Genomic DNA, 27,665 nt, shown 5'->3' with positions numbered 1-27,665 from the left:
CCATTTGTCGCGGGTGCAGGCGCGCCCGCGACAAAAGGCTCCCACGAAAGCCCTGTTTTCCACTAGTGAACAAGATACCCCTTTGCCGACCAACAATGCAACTAGAACAAAGGAAGAGATGAGAGATGAGAGATGAGAAGAATAGGAAGAGGTTGAAGAGGAAGAGACCTGATGAGAATTTGGAGAGAAATAGTAAGTTAAAACAAAGTAAATAAGAAAATGATGAGATAACCTCAAGCAAAATTGTTGAGATCTTCAATATGCAGGTTTGCAAGAGTGGCGTCGTTAAGGAAGGGAATGTCCCCTCAAGCACAATGGAGGAAATCAGAATCACCTTCAGTACCAAACGTTAATGTACATTTCCCATCTCCAAATCTTCCACGTGCTAAGGCTGACTCCACTCGGTTTCGACCACGGAAACTGAGGTCCCGTATCTGGAAAGAATTCATTCCTATATATGAAGATGGAAAACTTGCGGAAGGTCAGTGCAAACATTGCAATGAAGTCTTTCCTGCCTCGGAGGCTTCTGGAACTAACCACATCCATAGGCATCTACAGAAATGTTTGACGAGAAGTAGCATGCACGAGATGGTTGCAAAATTGTGTGCCACTACATCATTGCCCCAGGTCTCTTTGGTGGATGATTGGAATTTCAGCCAAAAGGAGTCTAGGTGAGCCATCTCAAACATGATAGTTCAGCATAGACTACCATTCTCAATTGTAGAGTACAGTGGTTTCATAAAGTTTGTCAAGTGCCTCAACCCGATGTTCAAAATGGTTTCAAGAACAACAATAAAAGAGGATTGCCTAGATTCGTACAAAGAGCAAAGAGCGTTGCTACGAGAAGTCTTGGAGAACTGTGGTGCTCGAGTTTCATTAACTGCTGACACGTGGACTTCTAATCAGAGGTTGGGATACCTTTGTGTCACTTATCATTTCATTGACAACACTTGGAAGATGCCAAAAAGGATACTCAGATTTTGTATGATGGAAACGCAGCATAATGGTTTTCGTATGTATAATGTCATGTTAAAGAGTTTGCAGTACTGGAATATTGAAGATAAAATATGCAGTATTATACTGGATAATGCATCAGTCAATGGCAAAATGATGGAGCATCTAAAAGAAAACTTGACGAAGAAACAAATGTTGATTTGTGGATGTGAACTCTTTCATATCCGTTGTGATGCGCATGTTGAATCTTATTGTGCAAGATGGTATGTATGTAATGAAAGGTTCCATTGACAATATCAGAGATGGCGTGAAGTATGTCAAGAGTTCGCAAACACGAGAAGCATTGTTTGAAGATATAGTTCAGAAGCCCGGCATCATCTGTGAGAAGGAACCTTCACTTGACATTATCACACGATGGAACTCGACATACCTGTTGATCGATTCAGCTTTGCCATACAAGGAAGCATTTTATGAGTTAGTGGAACAAGATCGATAATTTAAGTATGCTCCTTCCACTGATGACTGGAAAATGGTCGAAGCGGTTTTTATTGAATAAAAAAGAGTTAAAGAAAGTTCCAACAACATTGTCACACGCCATAATACCTATCACCTTGTCCCTAATATTCGCCACAACCACCACATTTTTCAAGACACAAACATAGCAAGCAAAATCATGGCCTTTCTTGTTTGACCGCGCTTAAGATTTACGTCCATCCACAAGAGCCAATCATCGGGGGAAAATGTCAACAAGGCCAAGCCAGGTCTTAAATTTGACCACACCTCAATAGTGAACCAACATTTCGAAAAGGTGCCAAGCCACATATTACTCAAGTTGATTATATAACTCAACCCATACTTTTTCCATCATCTTCTCTCAAGTCTATCTACACTTCAACGTCTACTTTGGATAATTTATCACGTGAAGATTTTATCTATATAGATTGCTTCTTTTTGTGAAATATGTATTATCATGAAATCTGCAAGAGATAGCAGGATGCGGTAGGGCTTCCCAGAAAGTTAGCACGCGTAGTAGGCATGTGAACCTCTATCAATGTGCACACGTCCCGCTGAATTGCTTTATGTGCCCCTTGTAGGTACTTCACAGAAAAACCATTTCAACACACGAAAAATGGAATATGGATTTTTCGTAGCTACGAAAGGGAAACATTTTATACGGCCGGGGGGCACTAGCTTGGAAACGCGCGAAATGGGTAGACAACCACATATAAAATGACAGACCACGGTCCTCAAAATGATATTCCCCTAAAATCTGGAGCGAGCGAAAGTGGATGCTTAGTTCAAATACGGGCACTTTCCAGTGAATCGCCATGAGACAGCAGGGAGCGGCAGGGCTTCCCAGAAACCTAGCACGCGCAGCTGGCATGTGAACCATAGTGTATACAAGGTCCTCTATCAATGTGCAAAGGTCCCGCTGAATTGCTTAACGCGTTCCATGTAGTTGTTCACAAAAGAAAATCAATTTTGGCATTGGGAAAAGAAGAATGGGTTTTTCGTTGCTAGGAAAGGGAAACACTTTATACGGCCTTGCTTCCCATCTCAAAAAACACGCATGTGCCCAATATGGGCTCGTTCTGACAAACTCTGCATGTCCGGAGGGCAATACCTGGCTCTTTTGCCCTAAAAGCCATATAACTGCGAACAATCGGTGCGGTGGTCGTTGCCGCAATGAGGTCCGACAACATAGCTTGGTCGGACAGGATTAGGACATGCCACCGTAGGAGGTTGATTTAGTACTTGATGTCGAACACATTGGGAGTGGCCGTGTCAAGGTTTACTAGTGTGCTCGCGTTCTGCCTAGCAATTGTGTGAACTAGCATTGCGCCCGCCCAAAGGTCTGCGTTCCCTGGAGGGTGACAAGGTCAGTCTCGTCAAGACCCATCTTTTGAATTTGTCTTGCAGCATATTTAAAGAGTAGAAAGGGCTGGAAGATCATTGGAGCTCTCGACGTTGGTCTTCATACCATCATGGCGCCCAGAGGCACGCTCTAGATTGGTCCTCCACCTAGTTCGACAGAGATTTCAGGGACTACGGTCAGGATGTCGGCAGAAGAAACGATGCCAGGGCAAGATTTCTCCAACGCTCTTGATGTTGCCGACCACATTGAACTCACAAACGGACTGGTCGTTGGGTGGGACTTCTTCCCTCTCACGTTTTCGACCAGATGTCATCATCAAGCAGAAGTGAGTCGTAACAACCCTGGATAAATTAAAGAAATCTCGACTAATGAGATGATGCACCATAGTGTACTATGGTTAGCATGATCAGTTGATTTATATTTACGCCTTATGTACATATATATGCGTGATTTTGAAACTCACATTGACAAAACGGTCGTGGAAATGAACGCGAATGAGGCTTGCCTGAATGCTCGCCCCAGCGACCCGGGCATCCTAGATGACAGGCAGGACAATGTCCCGTGTACCGGGACATGAGTTGTCGTAAAACAGCGAGCTCATCCCGACATGCGAACCACCATGAGCTCGGGCGCCATGGCTGAGCACTAGGGCATATGCTAGCGTAACCAAGAGACTGCAACAAACAGTTGACGACAAGCTAGGTGAAGCAGCTATTTTCACGGGCAGCACAGGTTCAGAAGGAGGTCTCCTACTTCAATTTTCCCGACACTAGTGGATTTATATGAAGCTAGCTGTTTTTTTTATATAGGATGATTTATTACTTAAGAAGTTTAAGCATCACAGCCAACCTATGTATATCTCAGAGGGACATGGTCTTACAAGTTAAAAAATCACAGCTGAAAATATAAAAGGCGCAGTACATGAAATCATCTAAGAAACTATATGAACGTCTATGGTAATGGAGGTCTAATCGGAAGATTACGCTGTCATCCATGTTGAAATAAATATCTCTCGTTGTATCCTCCAACCAAGTAGACACCTATGTAAATAGATTGTGATGCTCCACACCCTATAGAGAAGACTATGAACAGAGTGTAGTTGTGCACCGGTAGATGACATGCATAACAGAAGTATTTCAATCATTAAAAATCTTGTTATTTCTATATAGCCAAAGGATACAAATTATGGAAATTGCTCCCACTCTAATAAGTAACTTAAACCTAGGATCCACTACATAGTGGGTATAAGGTAGAACCTATCGAGATGATTGAGCATATAAATCTATCAAATTTGCATTAAAAGAATAAGCGATTGGTAGTCTCATCATGGTGACAAAAGACACTTTTTTACTTCCCTTCCAATTACGTTTTTCAAGGTTGTCCTGCGTAAGAATTACCCCACGACAAAGATATCATGTGAAAACCTCGGTTTTTGCTTAAAATCGGGAGATTTTCACTTCCCGACCTCTGCACCAACTAGGAATACACAAATTAAAGTATAGTTATCAAGATAAACTGCATGCATGGGTGGCAGGACCTGCTTAGAAAGCTAAAATTCACGTCCATAAGGATTTGAAGTCAGATGTTGGGTTTGTGCATCCATTTTCTCAAAAAAGTTGAGCTTGGATCATTTCCCAAACAAGCTAGTTGTTGGATCGATAGAAGGGAAGATGGAGATGGCGTTAGTAAAACATGAATGATGGATCGATAGTAGGGGCAGCAGCAATGGAGGAATTCATTTTGGATGGTTCTCTTCCAACAATGAGTCTAGTGCCGTGCGAAAACCGAAGGCGTTGTTTTTCTGGAAAAATATTTTATTATCTTTATACTATCTTTGGTGGTGTTTGGTATGCTACTGCTACAAGTTACTAATCACTATGGCAGGGCCTTTTTTATTTACTTTTTTCTCATTTTTAATTTTCATTTTGGTTGTATGCATCTTAGATGTCTTTCGGACATTTTATTGGTAGATAGGCTGGATGTAATTGATATTCTCGTGATGTTAATATATTTTCTTTGTCAAATAAAATGGAGGATATTTTTGTAGCGTTGATCCACTAGCACAGCGCTGGTGCTGACCTTTTAGCTAGGCTTTTTGTGGAAGCATGTTTAACATGTTCCGTTGTCAAATTAAGTATTGGTCGCCGCCCGTCGCTTTCACGCTGCTGCTCATGTTATTTTATCCGCAGTTCATATGATCAGCGTGAAGCCGTGAAGAAGGTGGCGGCGAGATGATGATGGGAGGGGAAGAGGTCGTCCAGACGAATTTTTCTTATATTATACTTATTACATGATGATTACAGAAGACTTGTTGGTGGCTAGTTAGGCCGTACTGGAAAATGCGACCGGGCCTGGCCGAATCATGTATTATTCTATCCGGTATTTTATACGCTTAGCGAGATGAAGTTGTCATCAATATATGTGTTACATATATTGTATGCACGGGTCAGAGGAAATGCAACGACTGATTAACGTCAGACCATTAATTACCAGTAAACAACTATGGCCGAATCCAACCGTGCGATACTTCCGTTCATTGTTCAAGCAGTAGAACAATGGTGAAAGTCGTACGAGCGCGTCTAGCAATTTTGACCAAACCGATAAAGGGCTTTGCTCTTTGTGAGCTAGCTAGAACTTGCTTGCGTCAGCTCCAAAGTTTTCTTCTATGATAACTGGAAATTGTTTCCATCATCGTATTGATGTTTTTATTTTGTTTTTTAAATAAGGCAAAAGACTTGTCATTTGTATTGATTGAGAAAAGGAGTTTAAAGTGGTTTCCATCAAAGTTGATATAGACCAAAGACTAGATCATTTGCATCCATTTTTTGTTGTGGCCGGTTTTGAACAAGGAAAAAACTTATAATTTACATTGATTAAAAACGGAGTTAGGTTGCCAACAAGATAGTTTGGGCCAAAGAGCTAGATCCAAGACATAAACAATGGTGTGTGTATTTTGTGGAGGGAACTCGCTCCGAATCGAAATCGATCAGTTGCGCCCCTCTAGAACAGGTATCACATACGGGTGAATAAATAAATAAAAATATTAATGACAACACTCCACAAGTGATAAGTCTCATTACCGGCTGTTATAGGGGTTTCACAGAACATTCATATATTCAATACTCCCTTGTGTTTTAAATACTTGTTGTAGATTTAATTGTGGGCCATAACATGTGTAGATTTATTGAGCTTGTGATAAATATTTAGGGCCGGATGGAGGCCAATAATTTAGTATTGCTATTTTTTAAAATAGTCTTGTGAGAAAACAAGGTACAAACTGGGCGTTGCCAGCCCCCCCCCCCCCCCCCCGGGTGCGGCTTGGCTGGCATCTGTAGGTCGTGGAAGAGGTGAGCCACGGTGCAAGGACAGCGGCCCGACTGTTGGTGGACTTGGCGTTATTTCGCAGCGCCGCGGGTACGGTGGCAGGTTGGCGTGAGGTGTTGGCCTGCCGCTCGGGAGGCCGGAGTGGCAGCTCATGGACCATGGTGTGGTGATAATATGCCTCTGGCTGCATGGGCGGCAGGGTATGTCTCTGTGCCGTGGGCGGCGCCCCTCTTGCGGTGGTTTGTGCTCGTCCGGGGTTTGTGTTGTCCTTGTGACAGTGGCGGTGATATAGATCTCCGGATGAAAGTCTTGCCCGACTCGGTCAGTGCTGGCAACGACGACGCTTGAGGGCGTCGTTTTCCTCCATGGAGGTGTTACCATGGAGTCCTGGCACACATCCGCCCATCATTCTGGGGTGAAAACCCAAATCCTGCTCCGCTGGATTGGATGACGGCGACATCTTTGGACGTCGTGACCTCCTTGGAGGTGTCATTTTTCGGACATTTTGGGAGCCACCAATGGCAATGCCTTGGCTATTGCATGGGTCGACGTTTTCGTGTTCCGTCGGTGCACGAGTGCCGCTCGCTTTCTTTGCGGCCTGCCTCACCCCTCGAAGATTGAAAGGGCTAGCCGTCTCTTTCAGCTCTAACTTCCTTTCCAACGACGTGGACCGGGCAGTCGCGACGCTCGCTGTTGCCGTCGTGCTATTGTCACTCGGCTGCGCTCCAGACCTAGTTGATCTAGGTCGTGTGGCTAGGTCTGCGGTTTTTCGCAAGATTTTCCAAAAAAAACCGTGTTGTGTTGGTTTTTTCTTGTCTGGTTTTCCTTATAAACCGGACAATGTGTCGTGTTTGTATCAGTTTTCCGCCAATTTCCCTTATAAACAGGCCAAATTTCCCTCAATTTAATGAAAAGTCAGAGCTCATGCCAGTTGCTCAAAAGAAAAACAAGGTAGAATCATTTACATTTAGCTTTTGCGGAAAGGTAGGATGAATACTTTACATTTAGAAGGAACCAAAAAATGATTTATACAAGCATAAACAAAAACAACTAATTGTTAGGTTCATCAACAAGCATTTAATCTTGTTCCTTAATAGTATTTCTTGTTCACCCTGCGACAGTTCTTCCTAATCTCTCCATCTCTTCCTGTCAGTGGACTTATATTTCCCATTTTGATCATTGAGATTGCAAAGTTTCTGAAGAAGTCTTTCTGGTTATCGGAGAACCTGCGAACAATCGGTGCAGTAGTTGTCGCCGCGAAGGGGTCAGACATCATAACCTGGTCAGACGAGAGTGGGGCCCGCCCACGCAGGAGGTTGCCGTAGTACTTGTTGTCAAACACGTCGGGAGTGACAGCATCAAGGTTCACCAGTGTCCCCTCACCCTGCCTGGCCGTGCAGTTCCTCTGTGTGAATTGACACTTCGTCCGCCCGAAGGTGTGTGCTCCCTGAAGGGCAACAAGGTCAATGTCGTTGAGACCCATGTTCTTGAATTTATCTTGAAGGGTATCCAGAGGGTCAAAAGGGCTCGGTAGATCGTTGGCGCTCTCGATGTTGGTCTTTGTGCCGTCGCGGCGCCCGAGGGGAACGCTCCATGACGGCCCTCCGGCTAGTTCGATAGAGATTTCAGCGGCTAGAGTGAGGATGTCGGCACATGAGACGATGTCAGGGCAAGCTTTCTCCAATGAGCGCTTGATATTGTCGACCACATTGAATCCGCGCGCAGACTTGTAATTCCCAGGGGCTTTTTTCTCGCTCACTATCCCCGAGGAGAAGTCATCATCGAGCAAAAGCGAGCCGTCACAACCCTAGACAAATTAAAGCAGTGTCGATTGATGAAATAATGAACCGCAGTGTACTATCGATCAACGCAATCAGTTATGTGTGGTTTGGTAAACTCACGTTGGCGAAGCAGTCGTGGAAGTGAAGGCGGATGAGGCTGGCCGGGATGCGCGCGTCGGTGACACGGGCATCCTGGATGCCGCGCCGGACAATGTCTCGTGCACTAGGGCATGAGCTGTCGTAGAACGTCGAGCTCAACCCAGCACGGTAACCACCATTAGCATGGGCCCCGTGGCTCAGCACTAGGACTAGTGCAGCTACCGTGAACAGGAGGCTGCAACGAGCAGCCGGCGACAAGCAAGATTTAGTGGCCATGAGCACTTGGACGTTGGTAAGTTTGGACATGGTGACAAGCAAGCTAGCTAGCTGCAAGATGGAAAGATGGCAGAGAGATGGATATGATGTGAGGAAGACGGGAATGATATGGAGGCTATTTGTAGTCTTTTTTCTTTTTTTTTGAACAAATATTTGTAGTCTTGATCCATTGGCAAAGCTGGGGAGGACCTTTAGCTATGTTGTGGAAGCGTGTTTTGACACATTCCGCATGAATGCCGTTGTCAACTTGAGTAGTCGCTGCCGCAGCATTGCTTTCCTGCACGCGGCTCTTCCTGTTATTTTATCCGTATTTTATTTTTACATATGATTAGCAAGAAGAAGATGATGAGAAGAGGTCGTCTTGACAAAATCCCGTTAAATAGGTTGCGCACGCGTACAAGGAAATGCGCCGGCGACTGATTAAACTCAGGCTGTTACCAGTGTAGAAATTTGTAAAACCCTAATATTTGTTTGGTTTCGTTGTTTATTTTGATGACCCTCGTGGGGTATATATAGAAGTACACGGAGGGAGAAGACTTGGAGTACAAGTAGATGAGTCATAGTCTATCTAGAGTCCGTATATTATTCTAACAACCAGGAAACAGGATAGGGTCAGCTACGGCCGCATCTCTGCATGGATAGAAAAATTAAGTCCACAAAAATTAATGACATAAATTAATTAGTTTTCTTTTTTTTCTTAGTTTTTTTTTGGCTGTGTGCATTCGTACTGTCATTAGGGTGTTGCGTTGTTGCAGAGGTTGGATGTAATTGATATCTATTAATATTAATATATTCCCTTTATCGAAATAAAAATTAGGCTTTCACTAAACTACTGGGTCTTCCGTACAAAATTTGCTACTACATTGTAGGGGCTGGCGGATGCCTTGTCTTGCAACTTGCAAGCACCATCTCAGTACTCCATTGTATACTGTGACAAGTTGTCAACCTGCTTGGCTACACGAAGTTGTTGAGGGTTAAGCTTGTGATCCTGTTTCTCTGGAGCTACTGAGAAACTAGCAGTTCATGGTGTAGATTCAGACCCTTACTCTCTTCAAAAGGTGGGGAGTTGTGTTTGGCACATGGAGCATATGCTTCATTTATTTTAAAATGCATGTTACAAGTATTTTGAAAGAAAAAAATTAAAATGAAACGAAAAATATGCACGTTCATCTTCACATGCTACGTGCTCATAAAGTTGTTTCATGACAAATTAACTTATTCGTGTGGGCGTGTGTAAAAAAACAAAATTCAATGCTAAAAATAAGGTTTTTCAGAAGATAAATTTTCTTTTTTTCTTATCACAAAAATTAGTGGTTCCTCGCTGAACTTGACGAACACACATATATTATGAAGATGTACATGTAGAGTTTTTTGTTAAAAAATTTCAATATTTCAAAATATAATTTTCGGTAGAGGAAACATACGCACCCGGGAGTTGAATTGAACCGCAAAAGGTGGCCTTATACAATTCCAGAAACATATCTCGATGGGCTTGGGCTCTAAGACTCTTCTTCAAAATGAAGTTATAAAGCCTTTGCATGATAGCGCTTTAGGAGGGAATTCTAGGTGCTGGCAATATACCGAAGAATCAAATCTCTATTTCATTGGCCTGGCATCAAAACACACACTATCGAGTATGTGTAGGGCTGCCAAGGTGTGTCAGCAAGCCAAACCAGAACATATCAACTACCCCTTCAACCTCTTAAGGTTCCTCTAGAAGCATGGCATACTATAAGAATGGATTTTATCTCTCAGAGTTGTCCCATCAAAGAGGTAAGAGGACCGGACGTGCAAAGAGAGGCAAACAAGAGGTGGCGGAAAAAAGCCACAAACCGAACTAGGGTTCCGTCCTCCTCGCTGGTGATACCACCGGTCCGCTCCCCCTCCGGTGGCCTTGGGGCCTTGGAGGTGTGGCGGACCATGGTACCTCGCCGGCGGGGAGTTTCCATTTTTAATTTAGTCTGCTTTTAATCTCTTTTCTGGGATGGTGAGTGATACGTTGCAAACGTATCTATAATTTTTGATGCTCCATTCTTGTTTTACACCAATTTATATATGTTTTGTTTACACTTCGTGGCACTTTTATGTATTTTCTGGCACTAATATATTAACAAGATGCCACAGTACCAGTTTTTGTATTTCAAAAAAGTTGTATAGGAAATATTCTCGAAATTAGATGAAACAAAAGCCAAAGTTCCTATTTTCCCGGAGCGAAGACGGAGTCCAAAGAAGAGACGGAGGAGGGCCCCAGGGTGGCCACACCTACCCTAGGCGCGACCTAGCCCTGACCCGTGCCTAGGCATGGTGTGGGGCCACAAGGCGTCCACCGACCTCGCTCTTTCGCCTATACGAGGGTTACATGTCTCCTTCCAACATCACTCTGTTGCTACATGAGTTGATGATGCAACCCAAGAGGCGAACCTGTATATTGCTACAACACTCGTTGATTTTTTTCATTTTGTTTGCTGAAATGGTCTGACTAGATAATGGCAGGGGATGATTAAAGGGTTTGCCTATGTCTTAGGTGACTGAGATTTTTTTAAGTCTCAGTCACCTCAGAAAAGTGCAACTGCGGTTCAAAAAAATATGCAACTGAAACGAGTTATACTTTTCTGGCAGAAATGTGCAATTACACTTTTTAGCCAGAAATGTGTAACTCATGTACATTTTTTTGGGTGACTGAGACTTAAGAAATTCTCAGTCACCTTAGACTTAGCAAAACCGATGATTAAAATGGTACCGTGGTTTAAGTTGTTTACCCTCGGAAGAAGGCAAAACAAGCTTTTGGTGGAGCGAAATGACTTTCACCTGCTGTGGTAATGATGTCTTGGGAATCGAAGAGTAATAACTTGCCACCGACTAGAGTAGTACAGCTGCCATGCGACATGTAGTTGCATCAAGTCTTTTCCAGTTGATTCCAGTGGCATAGTCGCGCCAAGTCTTTTTCCAGTTGATCCAGGGGCACGAATCTCCAGGCTGATCCAACGGTGGGCAGTGTAAGTAAAAGCACAGTCTGTGAGGTGAGCCTGCCGGAGCTTAATTGTGACATGACCGCCTGGCAGTATACGTGTAGCCTTCAGAGCTCAGCTCAGACGACTTCACCGAGGGGAGCCTCCAACAGTACAAGCGAGTGCCTTTTTGCCCCCACTTGTGAGTTGTGACCTTCAAGGCACACCACCGAGCTCTTCACTGGACAGAGAAAGAGCTTCGCTTCGACGACGTTCTCATGGTCAGTTCCTGCTAATCTTTTCGGAAAGTTCTTGTGGTTTTCTTTTCTGGTTGGTGTTCTTGAGTACTATCTTTGGATTTGGATCTTCTCCGTGGAGGAATGGCCATTCTCATCTGGATTCCTGGGGGACTGGACCTGGATGAGTTCCTCAACGGTTCTGTTCTTAAAAAATAACTCTCTTTATTTCGATGCCTGCATTTTTTGTTGATGTGTGATTGTGTGAGGAGGAGAGGATGATGGAATGTAGATTGTAGCATGCTGAAGTATAGATGTTTTCTGTGGGATTATATGATATACCCACTCCAATCTGTTCAGGCTAGTTCATAAATATATCTCTTTTCTTGCAAAAAAATAAAATAGTGTGGGTTACCCGGCCAACGCAACAGTGAGCAAGAATGTATCTTGCTCTGCTTCTTACTTTTAAATGTACAATTTTTCTCTGTTTCCAGTTGCGGCATTTCACAAGATAGTATATATGGTGGTTTTGTTATTTCAGTTCAAAATACGATACCTCCACCTGAATTTGCAGATGTATTTACTGTTTTTGTTTATGAACCTCTCTTTTCTTCACAACATTACAGTGAGCAATTAGTATTTTCTTAACTCGGAGTGAACAATTAGTAGATATCACTACTAGCACATTTGTTTGAAGTGTGTAAGTATCAAACAAACCCTACTCGTTCATCAGCAGGACATTTTCGTACTGCAACCATCTCATAAATACTAATTTCACCCAGCGAACAAACTGGTGATCAAAATATGCAGCTTTTGTTTTTCTGATTGCTTCATTTCATAAGAAATAATATTGTTTTTCTTTGCGAAATATAATAAATAATATAATTGTCCTGTTTTTTTCAGTTCAGGAGTTGATACCATTTTTTCTGAATCTGCAGACTTATATGTTATTCTTTGTTCGTTATATTTGCTCTTCAATATATAAATCAGCATCTGTGAAGTCCATGCAGCTAAGTAACATCTGTTTTTTGCTACTACCAGGAGTTCATTGTGGGGAGCTCGAAAGATGATGCAGAAGCTGACGAGCAACCTCTGGACCTGAAGCCATTGAAATCACTGTCGCCGATGTTCCCTACACCTCCAGGGTATGATGTATCAAGTGTATCAGCCGATCCACCAGTAGTCTACATCACACCTATATTCAGGTCCTGCTCCTCATCAGAACATCCTAGGCCAGATCCTGCATCATCTGCTCAGGAATCACCGGTATCCACAAATCCTCTGAATGTCACACTGGTATCCACAAATCCTCTGAATGTCACACCAATCTCAGCGAAGCTCCCCACGCCGCGACATAAACCGGCATCCACAATTCCTCTGAAGGTCACACCAATCTCGGTGAAATTCCCCACGCAGCGACATGAAGACGAATCATCAGATGAAGGATCGGATGAAGATTACAATCCCTGTTACAACAAGAGAAAACCACCTTCACTGAAGAGGGCAACCAAGAAGGCTCGGCGAGCTGCATACTCCAATGCAACTGACATCGAGCAAAGACCAGTAAGGAGGAGCCTCAGCAAGGAGCTTGTCTGCTGGCGCTCCTCGTCAAAAAGCCCAAGGGAGTTAGTTGAAGCGACAATGAACATGTTTGATTCGCTCCGGCGCTATACGCTGCAGTTATCTGACAATGAGGATAGTAGCAAGCGTGCCGACTTGAAGGCTAGTGTTCTCATGAATCAAAACAACCTGAGGATCAATGACATGAAGATAATAGGGCCTGTCCCGGGTGTTGAAATTGGAGATATTTTCTTCTACAGGATGGAAATGAACATTTTGGGTTTGCATGTGCCAATAATGGGTGGCGTCGATTACCTGCCGGCTACACAAGTTGGGAAAGATGGGAGTCTTGCCGTGAACATTATCTCATCTGGTGGATACGAGAATGATGAAAATGACACGGATATTCTGGTGTACACAGGCCACGGCGGCAATAGCCGGTACAAGAAGCATGACCAGAAGCTTGTGAGAGGAAACCTTGCTCTCAAGAACAGTGCCAAGAAGAAGAATCAAATCAGGGTTGTGCGCGGTGTGGATGATCCATTCATTAACTCGGGCAAGGTTTATATATATGATGGGATTTACCGCATCGAAGATTCTTGGATGGACACCGCGGCGAATGGTTTCAGTGTTTTCAAGTACAAGCTTAGGAGGGAGCCAGGCCAACCTGATGGAATTTCAGTTTGGAAGATGACAGAGAAGTGGAAAGCAAATCCTGCCACAAGAGAAAAAGCCATAACGTTGGATTTATCATCGGAGGTTGAGAACCTACCTGTCTGCCTTGTCAATGACGTCGGTGACGAAAAGAGACCGAACCACTTTGAATATGTCACTGGAGTGAAGTATTTGAGATCTCTTAGTAGGAACAAGCCAGTGCAGAACTGCAAATGCCCTAGCATGTGCTTGCCAGGTGACACTAACTGTTCATGTGTGCAACAGAATGGTGGTGATCTTCCTTACAGCTCATCCGGGGTGCTTGCGAAACATGTTCCGATGCTTTATGAGTGCTCTTCTGATTGTCATTGTTCTCAAGAATGTCGAAACAGGGTCACGCAGAAAGGGGTTAAACTAAACTTGGAGGTTTTCTCGACTGGAGACCGTGGATGGGGTCTCCGATCATGGGACCCAATCCGTGCTGGTACATTCATTTGCGAGTATGCTGGTGAAGTGATTGATGAAACCAACATGAACACGAATATTGAGGAAGATGACTACATCTTTCGCCCGTCATTTCCCAACGATAAGGCTTTAAGATATAATCTAGGTGCAGAATTGTTTGAAGAAGCGAGTACTGATGCCACAGCCGAGAACTTCAAGCAATTCCCCATCGTGATAAATGCAAAAGAGGCAGGGAACGTAGCTCGTTTTATCAACCATAGCTGCTCCCCGAATCTCCTTTGGCAGGCTGTGCAGTATGACCATGGGGATGATAATTATCCACATATCATGTTCTTCGCGATGAAGCATATTCCTCCCATGACTGAACTGACCTATGATTATGGTGTAAGAGGGGCTCCTCCTGGCTTTAAGGGCAAATTTCCCCAAGCTTGCAAGCTCAGGGCATGCCTCTGCGGATCTACAAAGTGCCGAGGTTCTTTCTGACAGAAAATATGCTGGCATGACACGTATGAACTGATGTAGTAAACAAGGTAAAAGTTGTCATAATCTCTGTACTGCACACCTGTCCTTTGTTCTTCTAGGTTTTGTGGTCATGTTTAACAAGTATGTGTCTTCTCTGACTCTAGTCACGAAGTGTAATTATATGGCTATCACATAATAACATAAGTAATTTAAAAGGCATGTCTGCTCTAGAGAAGAATGTATCTTGCATACTACAGACAACATAACCATTTTGCTTTCCCACAAAAAGAAGTTAAACTGTTTATCTTGCTGAAAGATCTAGGGATCATTTAGTACGACAGAATGTATGATGCTGTGAGGTGTCATTCTGACAAAACTGAACACGGTATATCTGCACTTGAATAAATCTGATGTTGACAAACTAAACAATCACTTGAAGACTTGTTTAAATAAAAAAAGGCTTCAAGAATGTGGCAACTCAGTCGGTCCTTGGGCCACCTAATTTTACTGATATTGTTCTCTATTTCAGGTTATTACGCTGCTCTATGGTATATCGTGGTGGTCTAGCGCCGAGCGGAGTGTTTTGGAAGGGAGCGGAGTAAACGGTCTCTGTATTTTGGATGCTGGTTGTCGCAAACGTTGCCATTGTGTCTTTTGGCATGCAAGTCATGTGTAGTAAATCTTGCATATGCAAGCATGTCATGTATAAATCATGCACAAGTAATCTCCTATAAGAAACCAACCATCTAGTATCATGTGTTCTTAGTCACTAGTACTCTTCTGTGAATGCAACTTTGTTGCTTGATACAGTGGAAGCCTGCCATCTTTTGTGGTGAAAAAGAAGAGCATGGCAGACTGTTGTTGATTCTGTTATGGTGTTGATTCTGTTATGGTGTTCTTACTAGAAGATGAAGCTTACACTTTAGAGGTTTCATGAAGTATAACTGAACCAAAGGAAAAAAGACCCGGTGCATCTTCATCTTAAAACAAATTTCCGTTGGTTTTACAGCGTGTTCTTTTCTCCCAGCATTTTGAAACCATAATCAAAACGGAGGAAGCACTAGCCGTTAGCTGTTGCAGATATTTGAACAATTTTTTGCAGAATCCATGCTCTTGGGGCACGTAAAAGATAGCAATTGATCGTGAAAAATGATTAAAAAAGATTGCAATTGATCGATTATTCAAAATAAGTGCAAATTTGTTTTCCGTCAAAACAAAAAATTGTGTCTGATCCCAGGTTCGAACTGGGGACCTTTAGTGTGTGAGACTAACGTGATAACCAACTACACCAACCAGACATACGTGTTAGCATTGATAAACTAGGAATGTTATTGATGAAAAGCATGATGACCAAAACAGAGCAACCGAAATTGGCCTTCAGCTCTAAGAAGCCGGGATGCATCAGGAAGGAACAGCAGAACGGGGTATGGTCTCTGGGCCATATGTTTGCGTCCCTTCGATGGAACTAAAAGGTATATCTGCACCGACAAATCAAAAAGTGTCACCAACAGTTAATCTACTAGAGCCAAAGCAACCGCTCCATAATAGTGGATTAATTTATCAGGCATGTCAGCTCTAGAGAAGAATGTATCCAAGATACTACAGACAATATTACCTTTCGTCGTTCACGCAGAAAAAGTTAGCTATTTGTCTTACTGAAAGATCTAGGGACCATCTCGTACGACACAATGTATGATTCTGTGAGGTGTCATTCTGAGAAAACTGAACATGGTATATCTGCACTAGAACAAATCCAATGCTGACAAACTGAACAATCACTTCAAGATCTTTTTAGATCAAAATGGCTTCAAGAATGTCGCGACTCAGACTGTCCTTTGGCCGCCTAATTTTTACCGATATTGTTCTGTATTTCAGGTTATTACGCTGGTATGGTATATCGTGGTGGTCTAGCCAAGTGTTTTGCAAGGGAGTAGAGTAAACCGTCTCTGTATTTTTTGATGCTGGTGGTTGCAAACGTTGCCATTGTATCTTGTCATGTAAGTCATGTGCAGTAAATCTTGCATATGCAAGCATGTCATGTATAAGAAAAGACACAGGCGATCAGGAGGCGGCTTAAAACCCATCTAGGGTTTCGTCCCTCTCGTCGGCGACGCTGTCGGTCCGCTCCACCTCCGGTGGCCTTGGGGCCTTGGAGGTGTGGCGGACCGCAGCCTCTCGCCGGCGGGAAGGTTTCAGTTCTTCGTTTAGTTTGTTCTCGGTTTCTTCTTCAGGATGGTGAGGCGGTGGCTACTTCCTGAAGTCAGAATAAGGTCCTCCCCGTCCTATCCTCGCTCCGGTGATGCATCTAGCGTCGGCGGAGGGCGTGTGGAGTTGTGTGTCCGGCGGATCTCCCGAGATCCGGTCGTCTCTCGTGTTCGATTGTGTGGTTTCAGGTTAGTCTCTTCCGATCTACGTTTGTCATCATTGGCGATGGTTCGTTGCTCTCGGTGCGTGCGGTCCTTTGGGGCCTTAGCACGACGACTTCCGTCCGTCTACTACAACAAGCTCTACTACGACAAGCTTTGCCTGGCTCCGGTGATGGAGGGGCGAGGACAGCGGCGCGCCTTCGGCTCGTGCTAGTGTCTGTAGTCGTCGCTAGGTGGTCCAATGACCTTTTTGTAATTTTTATTACTTTTAGGCATCTTTGTACTACTGTTGATGATTATTAATAGATCGGTGGAATTTTAGCAAAAAAAAAAAAGCATGTCATGTATAATAAATCATATGGTAGCAGTGATCTCCTACAAGACATCAACCATCTAGTATCATGCGTTCTTAGTCACTAGTACTCTTGTATAAATGCAACTTTGCTGCTTGATACGGTGGAAGCCTGCCATCTTTTGTGATGAAAGAAGGAGAGCAATGGCGGACTGTTGCTGTTTATTTTTTTTCCTGTTGCGGACTCTGTTATGATGTTCTTTACTAGAAGGTGAAGTTTACCTTTTAAATACTTCCTGAAGTAACTGAACAAAAGTAAAAGGACCCGGTGTATGCTCATCTTAAAACAATTCTGTGTTGGTTTTACAATGTCTTCTTTTTCTTATAGCCTTCTGAAACCACAATCAAAACAGACGACGCACTACCGTTGGCTGCTACAGGTTTTTCAACCGATTTTTACGTAATACATGCTCCTGCGGTACTAATTAAAAAGAACTGCGCACTACCGTTGACGACGCACTACCGTTGGCTCCTGCGGTACTAATTAAAAAGAATTGACGGAACCCCTTCCCCGTCCCCCCGTGCGGCGGCGCTGCGCCGCACCGGGGCTCCACCCTGCCGCCGCTCCGAGTACCCCTCCCCTCCGCCCTTCCTTCCCTCCGTCGCCGCCGAAGGCGCTGCCGGACAAAGCTCGCGCGGTGTTGCGGCGGCGGGGCTCCTGCTGGTCGCGGCAGGGCTCGGCGACGGCGGCGCTTGATCTCGGGCCTTGCGGTGGTGGTGCGTGGCAACGGCGGCCGGAGGTGCGGCGACTGGCGGTTGGCAGATGGCGGTGGGGTGGTTGGGCTCGATCTGGACCCGCATGGGTCTGGAGGGCCCCGAGCTCCCGCACCATGGTTCCATCGCGGGTTGCATCGATGGTCTGCGGCTTTGCCCGCATCACTTGGGCGTCGGGGCGGCGGCCCCGATCTTGGCGGCGGCCTCCTCCTTCCGCCGGAGATGGCCAGCAAGATATGGTGGATCTTGGGATCTCATGTCTTGCAGAATAAAAGGCGGCGGTCCTAGGGCCTCTCTTGAGTGAAGAGGAGGACCTACCGGAGGCCTGGACTCGTGATCTGGACGGAGGGTTGAGTTCTGGAAGGTTCCGCCGGCGAATGTAACAGTGCTTTGCCTGGAGTTTGCTGGATCGGAGGTATTCGGTCGTGCGCACCCATGCTTTTATTCCGACCGATTGGTTCTGGAGGGAGCGGCGCGAAGCTCTTTTTCTGTGTTGACATCAAGTGACTATTGATCCATGATGAACGTCGGAAGAAGAGAATTTCATGAAGGCCGGAGGGGAGGACTAGCTAAGGGAGGTTCAAGTCTCCACGCTGTTGAGAGACTGGCTTGGTGAGGTAGGACTCTGCGCTTCACCTGTGTTGTCGCCCCCACTTCATACCGCTGCTGTGAAAATCCAAGGTCTGGCCTTAACTGGTTATGCCTGGCAATGGCCTTGGTGGAGGCATTGTTTTGAGAGCAATGGCCTTGGTGGAGGCAATGCCTGACGATGGCGTTTGAACACTGTTCCCTTCTTGGAGGCGTCGTTTTTTGGAGAGTCTGTAATTCAGGTGTTGTCTTGGCGGTGGATGTACTGCTGTTGTTAGGCCCGAGATGCTGTAGCGGGGCTTTTGTTTCTTAGTTTTCTTTTCCTTTTTTTGGCTGTGTGCATCCGTAGTGCCATTAGGGTGGTGCGTTGTTGCAGAGGCTGGGTGTAATTGGTATCTTCTTGATATTACTCCCTCTGTTCCTTTCTATAATGCCTATTCTTTTTTGGCACGGAAATTAGCGCAAGCAATAGTTTTGACACAAAACCCCCTACCGAGATTAGAGAGAAAATAGGAAACAGAATCAGATCGGAGGAAATCGTGATGTTTCTATAAATGATCGGTGGAAATCGTGCTGTTTCTATAACGAGTTGGAGGAAATCGTGCTGTTTCTATAACAGAATCAGATCAGAAGAAATCGGGTTGTTTCCATAACAGAATCAGATCAGAGGAAATCGTGCTATTTCTATAACTGATCGGTGGAAATCGTGCTGTTTCTATAACTGATCGGAGGAAATCGTGGTGTTTCTATAACGAATCTGGTCGATCAGATTTCCTAGATCGGTGGAAGGGCTTCTTTGCAAAAAAAACAAAGCTTTACTCTTATATTCTGAAACAAAAGCGAAAAAAGAATAGGCACTATAGAAAGGAACGGAGGGAGTAATATATTTCCTTTATCGAAAAAAAATTTAAAAAGAACTCAATTGATCGGGTTTTCAAAACAAGTATAAATTTGCCCCCGTTGCGGACTCTGTTATGATGTTCTTTACTGTACAAGGTGAAGTTTACCTTTTAAATATTTCCTGAAGTAACTGAACAAAAGTAAAAGGACCCGGCGTATGCTCATCTTAAAACAATTGTGTGTTGGTTTTACAATGTGTTCGTTTTCTTATAGCCTTCTGAAACCACAATCAAAACAGACGAAGCACTACCGTTGGCTTCTACAGATTTTTCAACGGATTTTTACGTAATCCATGCTCGTGCGGTACTTATTAAAAGGTACTCAATTGATTGAATTTTCAAAACAAGTATAAATTTGCCTTAGGTAAAAAAACAAAAAGGTTTGTCTGATCCCAGGTTCGAACTGGGGACCTTTAGTGTGTGAGACTAACGTGATAACCAACTACACCAACCAGACATCTTGTACGCGATGGCAAACTAAACCTAATTGTATTATCAGCTACTGTCCCTGTGCCATATGTTTTCGGTTCCTTCCATGGAACTAAAAGGTAAATAAGGTATCTGCACCGACAAGTCAAAAGTACACTGGCTAGAGTCACCAACAATCGATCTAGAGCCTAAGCAACTGCTTCATACTAGTGGATTAATTAAGAGGATCCGTCTATGCAATCGAGCCGTCCGATTCCTTGCGATCTTACAGCGAAAGGTTGTTGACGCATGCGATGCAAGTTAACAGCATCTGAGCCTGCATTGGAAGCGATCCGATTGACTTGATTTTTTTCTAATCTCCCGGCCGTCAGTACCGATGCACATAAATTTTCGCTTGCGTGTTGTTTTGCAATTGGAAAGACTGCGCGCATAGGAGCCTCACTGTTGCAACAACCAGATACTAACTGACGAAATAACAGCTTGTTGATTTTTGGGCGCAAATGGGTCTACAATTTGGAGTGTAGATTAGTATAAAGACAGTTGGAATAAGATATGGTTTTGCTTCATGGAGTTCTTCGCCGGTCCATGCCCCACTTTGTTGAGGTTCTTCTTAACTTTAGCCTACATTGCGGCATAGGGAGGTTACAGACCTTGCCAAGGTGTAGGAGATGACATGATTCGTGTACTGGTCAAGCAGTGTTCTTTGCATGTGACGCGCTTCGGCCCTTCGCCCCCTGTGGGGCGACTGTGCCAACCCTAACCCGAGAGCCTCTCCTCCCCCCTCCCTCCCGCCACCACCACCACCAGTCCACCACCGCTGCTGGAGTGGGCAGCAGGGAAAAGCCCATGTGGTTTCGGTGGCGGTGCGCCTTCTTCTACCCGCGCGCGAGACGGTGAGGCGCATGGTCAGGCTGGCGGTAGTGCACCCTGGGTGGCGGAGGATCGGCTTCGATCGAGCGATGTCGGCGTGGCCAGGGTGCTGCAGGGCAGCGCGGACCGACAGGCGGTGGCGGGTCGGCGCCGGCCCAGATCTGGGCCATGTGGGGCCCATCTAGGTCGGGGGCGGGCAAGTCTGCCATGTGTAATGTGTGATTTATAGGTGGTGGCGAGGTTGGTTGGGCTAGGGTTTGCGGTGATGGCGGTCGGCCAGCTGTAGCGCGGCGGCAGGCTTTATGGGCCCATTCTCTGCCTGGCCGGACTCTATTGGGACTGGTATGCCCCTACGGGAGCTTTATGGGCATGCTAGGCCCCGCCGCCGTACTGCTACCCCAATTGAAGCAACTTTTCACTTCTACCTTGTAGGCCTCGTGATGGTATCAGTTGTGAGACGATGATGGAGGCTTCATGAATATAGTGGAACATGTTCATGAGTGGCGAGTTTGGTGGTATTGAGGCCGAGTCCTTGTAGGGCTCAAGTGTGAAGGATCGCCCGGGAGTCATGGGTAGGGTTTTTTTTGGGAGAAATCCTTGTCGGCTCGCTCGACACTGGCGTGGTGCCGCCCACCCCATTCCTTCCTGGAGGGCGTCGTGGCTACCCTTTGTCCACTTCCCTCTGTGTGCCGGGGGAAACCCTAGGACCATCTGGTCTGGGCAGCAACAATTACTTTCCTTATTGAAGGTGCTGCTTGGTACGTGATGATCCAGTGCTCGGAGCATGGTGGAACTTATCTGGAGGGCACAGCGGTTGTGGATCACCTTCATTTAGTTGATCCGCTTCTGTCTCAATTTTGTGTTTTATTTTTTATTTTTCTTCTTTTAGGCATGTGTCTGTTGCTGCTCCAACATTTTCTTTCAGTTGAAAACTCATGGTTCTATCGTGTATTTGCTATATTAATATAGCGGGGTGAATGCCTGCTTCTAGGATTTATGTAGTCATATTCACTAAATCAGGAGGCCAACATCTGGTTCTGGTCTCTCTCCGCGATGCATATAGTATGCACGTACGGGATCTAAATTGCTTCAGCGTGTAGTTTCATTTGATTGGGATGACTTGTGATCTTTCTATCATCTTTTCTGAAGTGATAGACAGATAGCTTGTGATGTGAAGAAAGGTCCAAAAAAAATTATCGTCGGGGTGAGATGGGCCATGTACTAGTAGTTGGCATGTTTAAGGTCCTATAGTTGGTTGTAGGCGCATCTGCGTATTGAAAGGGCTCCATGACAGCGACCTTTTGCTACTTTTATTCAATATAATAATAACTAATTGCAGTACATGCATTCAGTTCAAAAAAAAATTGCAGTACATGCATTAGTATTGGATGTACTTCAAAGTTGCTATAAATAGTTCGTTTATCAGCAGCATGGTCAATAAAGTTGCAACTAGCTATTAGTACGATACAACAATATGATATCGATATTTAAGTTGTCATATGTTAGAGCAAAAAATGACACATATTTTCGAGCACATAAATCTCATTTGTAGCTAGCCTTTATTTGCTCATCTCCAAAATCAACTCCAACTCCAACACTAGCCCCAATTTTCATTTGTATACTCAATTATACTCCCTCCCTACAGGATTGTTAGGCCGGATAGCCAAATCAGGCGGATTAAGGAGAGTATTAATTAATTATCTTTGAAGTCTTCCCTTGCCTTCAGGTACTACTCCCTTCGTCTCAGTTTACTAGTCTTCCCCGTATCTCTAGGTCGCTAATTTAACCTATATAATTTAAATTATATAATGTAAAAATTATATTATTAGAAAATAGAACATCTAAACTTTCTAATGATATAATTTTTATAACATATAACTAATGCTAATTTGATCAAATTCCTCAATAATTATGTTGCTATTAATTAGAAAGGGAGAGGGATGTAGACAAACAAATGCATGCATTGATGGAGATGGGAGATGTTATGGATATACTTCATGGCTCATGGGAATACCAATGAAATAGTTCAATACGCCAAGTCCGGGTGACCCAACTTCTTTTTAAATTGAAAAAACACATACTAGCAGTGGACCGAAAATGCGCACGCGACTTGTACATCAATGGTAGCGGGCCAAAATCGACAAACGACTAGTACCCGGACTAGCAGTCGTGTGTGGGGTGGGCACGCGACTGGTAGGCCTATCCCTACTAGTGAGTTATTGCTAGAGAAAAATAAAGAGGACATGCGGTAGAATTTAGGAGAGTTAATACTCCGGGCTTAGATTGCCAAGAAAACCTGAAAATGCTCCCTGGCTCTATAATCATGTACAGAGGGAGTACATGAGACTCAAATCATTGGCTAAAAAAATTTCTACTCCATCGGGCCCAAACTAATTGGCGCATCCATATACTATGTCAAGTACGAGTGTATTCCTGAGTTGCATTAGTACATTTGGGCTGGTGGGAGTACTTATTTTCCTGATGGGTTCGTTGCATGGAAAACAAAAAGTTTCTACCGTGTACATGAGCAAAAACCAAGATCCAATCTAGGAAGAAGCAAGATCTAATCTATGAAGATCGAAGCAACGAGATGTATGTGAGACTAACCCTCGAAGATTCCAAAGCCTACGAGATTAGATCTCATTGTTGATGTAGTCGATCGTCCTGTGCTGCAATCCGGCAGTAATTCCGTACTCGGTCGTGCGTACGGTGTCGATGAAGCCCTTCCTCTTCCCATTACAGCGGGCAACGGAGGTGTGGTAAATCCCCTCGGAATCCCAGCAGCACGACGGCATGGTGGTGGTGGAGGAGGAGAAAAGCTGCAGGGCTTCGCCAAGCCGGAGCAGACTAGCGGTGGAGGAGAGAGGGGGCGGCCAGACTTATGGTGAAGGGATGGTTGCGCCACCTGCCCCCTCCCCTCTTTATATAGGGGGGAGGTCGGTTGGGGTGCCCCCCTTGCGCCCCAGACGCATCTAGGGCCGGTGGCCAAGAGGGGGGAGGGGATTTCTTCCCCCCAAGTTGATCCCCCCTAGGGTTTGGGGAAACCCTAAGGGTGGCCAGCCTGGGCCTTGAGGGCTTGGCGCGCCTGGCCCATTAGGGCAAGGCAACACCCCCTCGGTCCCTGTTGGCCCTCCTAGGGTCGTGGGCTCCATGGTGGACCCCCTCAGAACCTTCTAGAACCTTCCTGGTCATCCACCGGAAAAATCCCGAACTTTTCTGAAACCTAGAAATCAATTTCCCTTATATGAATCTTATTTTCCGGACCATTCCGGACCTCCTCGTGATGTCCTGGATCCCATCTGAGACTCCGAACAAACTTACGTCTCCATCTCATATTCTGAATCTACTATGCAACATCGAACCTTAAGCGCGTCACCCTACGGTTCGTGAACTATGCGAACATGATCAAGACTCCTCTCCGACCAATAACCAATAGCGGGACCTGGAGATCCATAATGGCTCCCACACATTCAGAAATAACTCAGTGATCGATTGAACCATTAACATACAATATTGATTTCTTTTGTCATGCGATACTTTACTTGTCCGACGTTCGATCATCGGTATCTCCATACCTAGTTCAACCTCGTTACCGACAAGTACTCTTTACTCGTGTCGTGGTATGTCATCTCTTGTGACCTAGTCACATGCTTGCAAGCTAATTAGATGATATTCCACCGAGAGGTCCTAGAGTATATCTATCCGTCATCGGGATGGACAAATCCCACTCTTGATCCATATGCCTCAACTCATACTTTCTGAATACTTAATCCCATGTTTATAACCACCCATTTATGCAGTGGCGTTTGATGTAATCAAAGTACCATTCCGGTATAAGTGATTTACATGATCTCATGGTCAAAGGACTAGGTTACTATGTATCTGAAAGCTTATAGCAAGTTGAACTTGATGACTTGATCTCATCATATGCTTACTATGGGTGTGTGTCCATCACATCATTCGCCAAATGATATGATCTTATTATTAAGGGATTTCTATTTTCGTGCCCTCGGTTCCTTAGTTGTGCTCAGTTTTCCCCAGCTCCTTAGTTTTTCCTCAGTTTTCCCCAAGTGCTTGTTTGAAACCCGCAGAAGGCAGCTCAGACGGCAGGATTCCCGTTAAGTTGACCGCTCTGTGCTGACGTGTGGGGCCGCGTCGTGTGGGCCCGCGTCGCGTGGGGCTGGTAGAAAGGGAACATGTGGGACAGGACGAGATAGCGTTTGGTTGCACGTGAGCAGGAGCTGGGTTTTGTCTCTCTCGGCCATTGGCATTTCCCTTTTAAGAGTACCTTTTCTGCCTCCTTCTCTCTGCCTTTTTCACCTAATTAGTATCAAATCTAGAGAAGGTTGCATTTACGTCTTTCTTCAATTATTATTTGTGCCTTTTGGCCCTCGTTGTTTGCCCAATATGGCAGCAAATCTAGTAGGGAGCCCAATCTAGTACTCCATCTGGTCCATATGTATGTAGTTAAATCTAGAAGCAAATCTACAGGGAATGTACGATAAATTCACAAGGTCATATAGTAGAATAGGGATAGATAATATAGATAATAAGCTGCATTCAGCAGACCAAACATAGTAGGGTTCGAGGTTCTTCACGAGCGGTACAGCACCATCATACTAACAACATAACAACGAGGGATCCCTAGCTAACAACAAGGGATCCCAACAACAAAATGGAGGAGGCAACGAGCAGCACACGTCCAGGACTCCGCCTACCCCATCTGCCTCTGCCTCCACTTGTTGCTCCCTTTGGGAGCCTTGGGCTTGAGCGGAGGCATGCGCCCGCCGGAGATCTCCACCCGCTGGATGCTGCGGAGGTGCATGTCGAGCGCCAAGTGCTTGGCGCGGAAGGAGTTGGGGTTCACCGACGCGCCGACCTTGGGGTTGGTGTGGCCGATGTTCTCGGCATGCGTGAGGACGCAGTTGAAGTCAGTGCCGCCGAGCCTCCTAGTGCAGAAGGGGCTAGACACCCTTGGCGACGTCGAGGTAGGAGACGTACTGGCCGACCTGCAGCCTCCGCAGCACCTGGCGAGTCTTGACGTCATGGTGCTCGTCGTCGCTGCCGACATCGCTGCCAGACAGCTGATCCATATCAAACGGGAATTTATTAGTGAATGAGTTGCAAACGTGCATGATAACAAAGTTAGGAAAAACGAGAGGCAGCCTCGGTTAGAGTGGACACGATTATATGTCTACGGGGACGGTGTAAGCGAACCAAAGCTCATGCACAACAGATTTGTACACATAAATGGTTCGCTGAACCCTCCCTGTAAAAATCTGTGCCCACCGATTCATCATAGGCAAAGAAACAGATTCCAGATCTGAACTTGAACACATTCCAAATTATTTGCAAAATTAAACGGTTGATATCTTTTGATTCGTGCATAAAATAACTGATTGAGATCATATGATTACTTGCATAAATTAACTGATTGAGATCCCATTATTACTTGCATAAATTAACCGAACGGCCGAACCCCAAATCTTAAACGAAATCAAGGAGGGATCAAAGCAAAATGGAATAAAATCGGCGCAAATATTAGCCCAATACTCATCCATCCACAGATCCATCTACACCAGCACAAATAGGGTTCAAAAAGGAATGGGGAACAAAAAGGAAGCAAACCGTAGTTACCTCGTTCCATGGGTCCTCTATGGAGGTGTCGTAGCGGTTCGGGGGCGGGACGTACGGCACCGGCTCGTAGGGGTCCCATCCCGGCGGGATCTGACCGCGACCGGCGGCAGCAGCCTCCGATGCACCGGCGGAGGCGGCGGCGACGTCCGTTGAGGGGACGGCAGCGACGTCCGTTGAGGGGACGGCGGCGACGTCCGTTGAGGGGACGGCGGCGACGTCCGTTGAGGGGACGGCGTCGAAGAGGGAGGCGTCGCGCTTGGAGCCGACGGCGCCGTGGACGATGGGATTGGCATTCTCCTTGTCCATCTCGCCTGGCAGAGGAGAGGGAGAGGGAGAGGGTTTTTTTGCTTTGGAGAAGATGATGGGACGTGAGAGAGGCGGCGTTGCGTAGGCGAGTGAGAGTGACAGAGATAGTGGGAGGAGGCGTCTATAAAGGCAAGGGGTGGTTAATGCGGCCCGCGTCCTACGCGTCCACCGCTGCACGTCTGCACGTCTTGGACTTCTGCAATGCGCCACGCGTCCACGATTGCACGTCTTCGACTTACGCACCGCGACCGGCGTCTACGCGTCAACAATTGCACGTCTTTCATTTCGCACCGCAACACGCGTCCCTCGAGTCTAACCCCGGAAATTTAGATATACTCGGTATAACCTCGAGCATTATACTAGCATTTTTTGTGTGCTCAATTTTCCCCTTGAGTGCTAATACCGGCTAGTGCAATATGCTCAGTTTTACCCTCAAGTAGCTGGTCAACAGACAGTCAACAAATGGGATTAACTAGTTAAATGAGTCATTTAATGTGCAAAAATTCCGAAAAATAGTGGCACATACTCATGGAGTCTTTACCACAAATTGCCGAGTTCTCAAAACATAGATAAGTCATAGATAAATCAAGTTTTACCACAAATTGCCACTTCTCAAATGCCTTCTCAAATCACCTAGTAGCTATGAAGGTGCATGGTTTTCCACAATAAGCCCTTCCCAAAACAGCTTTCCCCAAAACATACTTTGTCTAAATGAGGCCACAATTCTCACACTCATGTATATTTGTATTGCAAATAGTTTGAGATAGGTCAAGATGGGTTTTATTGTACAAAACATGCATTTTCCATTTTTTAAATCTCATATTTGAATCCCTTAGTCTGTTTATTACATAGGTGCCCTTGGTTTCTTG

General features: G+C 45.2%; 2 protein-coding genes, 2 non-coding genes and 1 pseudogene across 4 annotated transcripts; 1 reads left to right on the top strand and 4 right to left on the bottom strand.

The window, feature by feature from the left end:
- Nucleotides 1-2,489: 2,489 nt before the first annotated feature.
- LOC124656362 lies at nt 2,490-6,614 on the bottom strand (annotated as a pseudogene).
- A 630-nt stretch (nt 6,615-7,244) lies between these two features.
- LOC124651080 (peroxidase 2-like) lies at nt 7,245-8,310 on the bottom strand. Its single transcript, XM_047190225.1, has 2 exons — nt 8,056-8,310; nt 7,245-7,961 (listed from the first exon to the last, which is right to left on the bottom strand). Exons 1-2 carry the CDS (start codon nt 8,308-8,310, stop codon nt 7,245-7,247), a joined length of 972 nt encoding a protein of 323 aa, XP_047046181.1.
- Nucleotides 8,311-11,638: 3,328 nt separating this feature from the next.
- On the top strand, nt 11,639-14,656 carry LOC124656361 (histone-lysine N-methyltransferase, H3 lysine-9 specific SUVH3-like). Its single transcript, XM_047195121.1, has 3 exons — nt 11,639-11,698; nt 12,536-12,760; nt 12,833-14,656. Exons 1-3 carry the CDS (start codon nt 11,639-11,641, stop codon nt 14,654-14,656), a joined length of 2,109 nt encoding a protein of 702 aa, XP_047051077.1.
- A 1,203-nt stretch (nt 14,657-15,859) lies between these two features.
- On the bottom strand, nt 15,860-15,933 carry TRNAV-CAC. Its single transcript has one exon. It is a non-coding gene; the product is annotated as a tRNA-Val (tRNA).
- A 4,004-nt stretch (nt 15,934-19,937) lies between these two features.
- TRNAV-CAC lies at nt 19,938-20,011 on the bottom strand. The gene has a single exon. It is a non-coding gene; the product is annotated as a tRNA-Val (tRNA).
- Nucleotides 20,012-27,665: the final 7,654 nt, after the last annotated feature.

The sequence above is a fragment of the Lolium rigidum genome, chromosome 5, assembly GCF_022539505.1.
Source record: "Lolium rigidum isolate FL_2022 chromosome 5, APGP_CSIRO_Lrig_0.1, whole genome shotgun sequence".
Lineage (NCBI taxonomy): Eukaryota > Viridiplantae > Streptophyta > Magnoliopsida > Poales > Poaceae > Lolium > Lolium rigidum.
Note: the sequence above shows the minus strand (reverse complement) of the source record. Positions and strands in the feature narration are given on the sequence as shown.

Bases quoted from the DNA above. Each gene is read 5' to 3' on its own strand.
- LOC124651080 (XM_047190225.1), bottom strand. From the start codon at position 8,310: ATGGCCACTAAATCTTGCTTGTCGCCGGCTGCTCGTTGCAGCCTCCTG. The intron at 7,962-8,055 runs GTGAGTTTACCA...TAATTTGTCTAG, and splicing joins TCCACGACTGCTTCGCCAAC to GGTTGTGACGGCTCGCTTTT.
- LOC124656361 (XM_047195121.1), top strand. From the start codon at position 11,639: ATGGCCATTCTCATCTGGATTCCTGGGGGACTGGACCTGGATGAGTTC. The intron at 11,699-12,535 runs GTTCTTAAAAAA...TGCTACTACCAG, and splicing joins ATGAGTTCCTCAACGGTTCT to GAGTTCATTGTGGGGAGCTC. The intron at 12,761-12,832 runs GTATCCACAAAT...ATCTCAGCGAAG, and splicing joins CATCTGCTCAGGAATCACCG to CTCCCCACGCCGCGACATAA.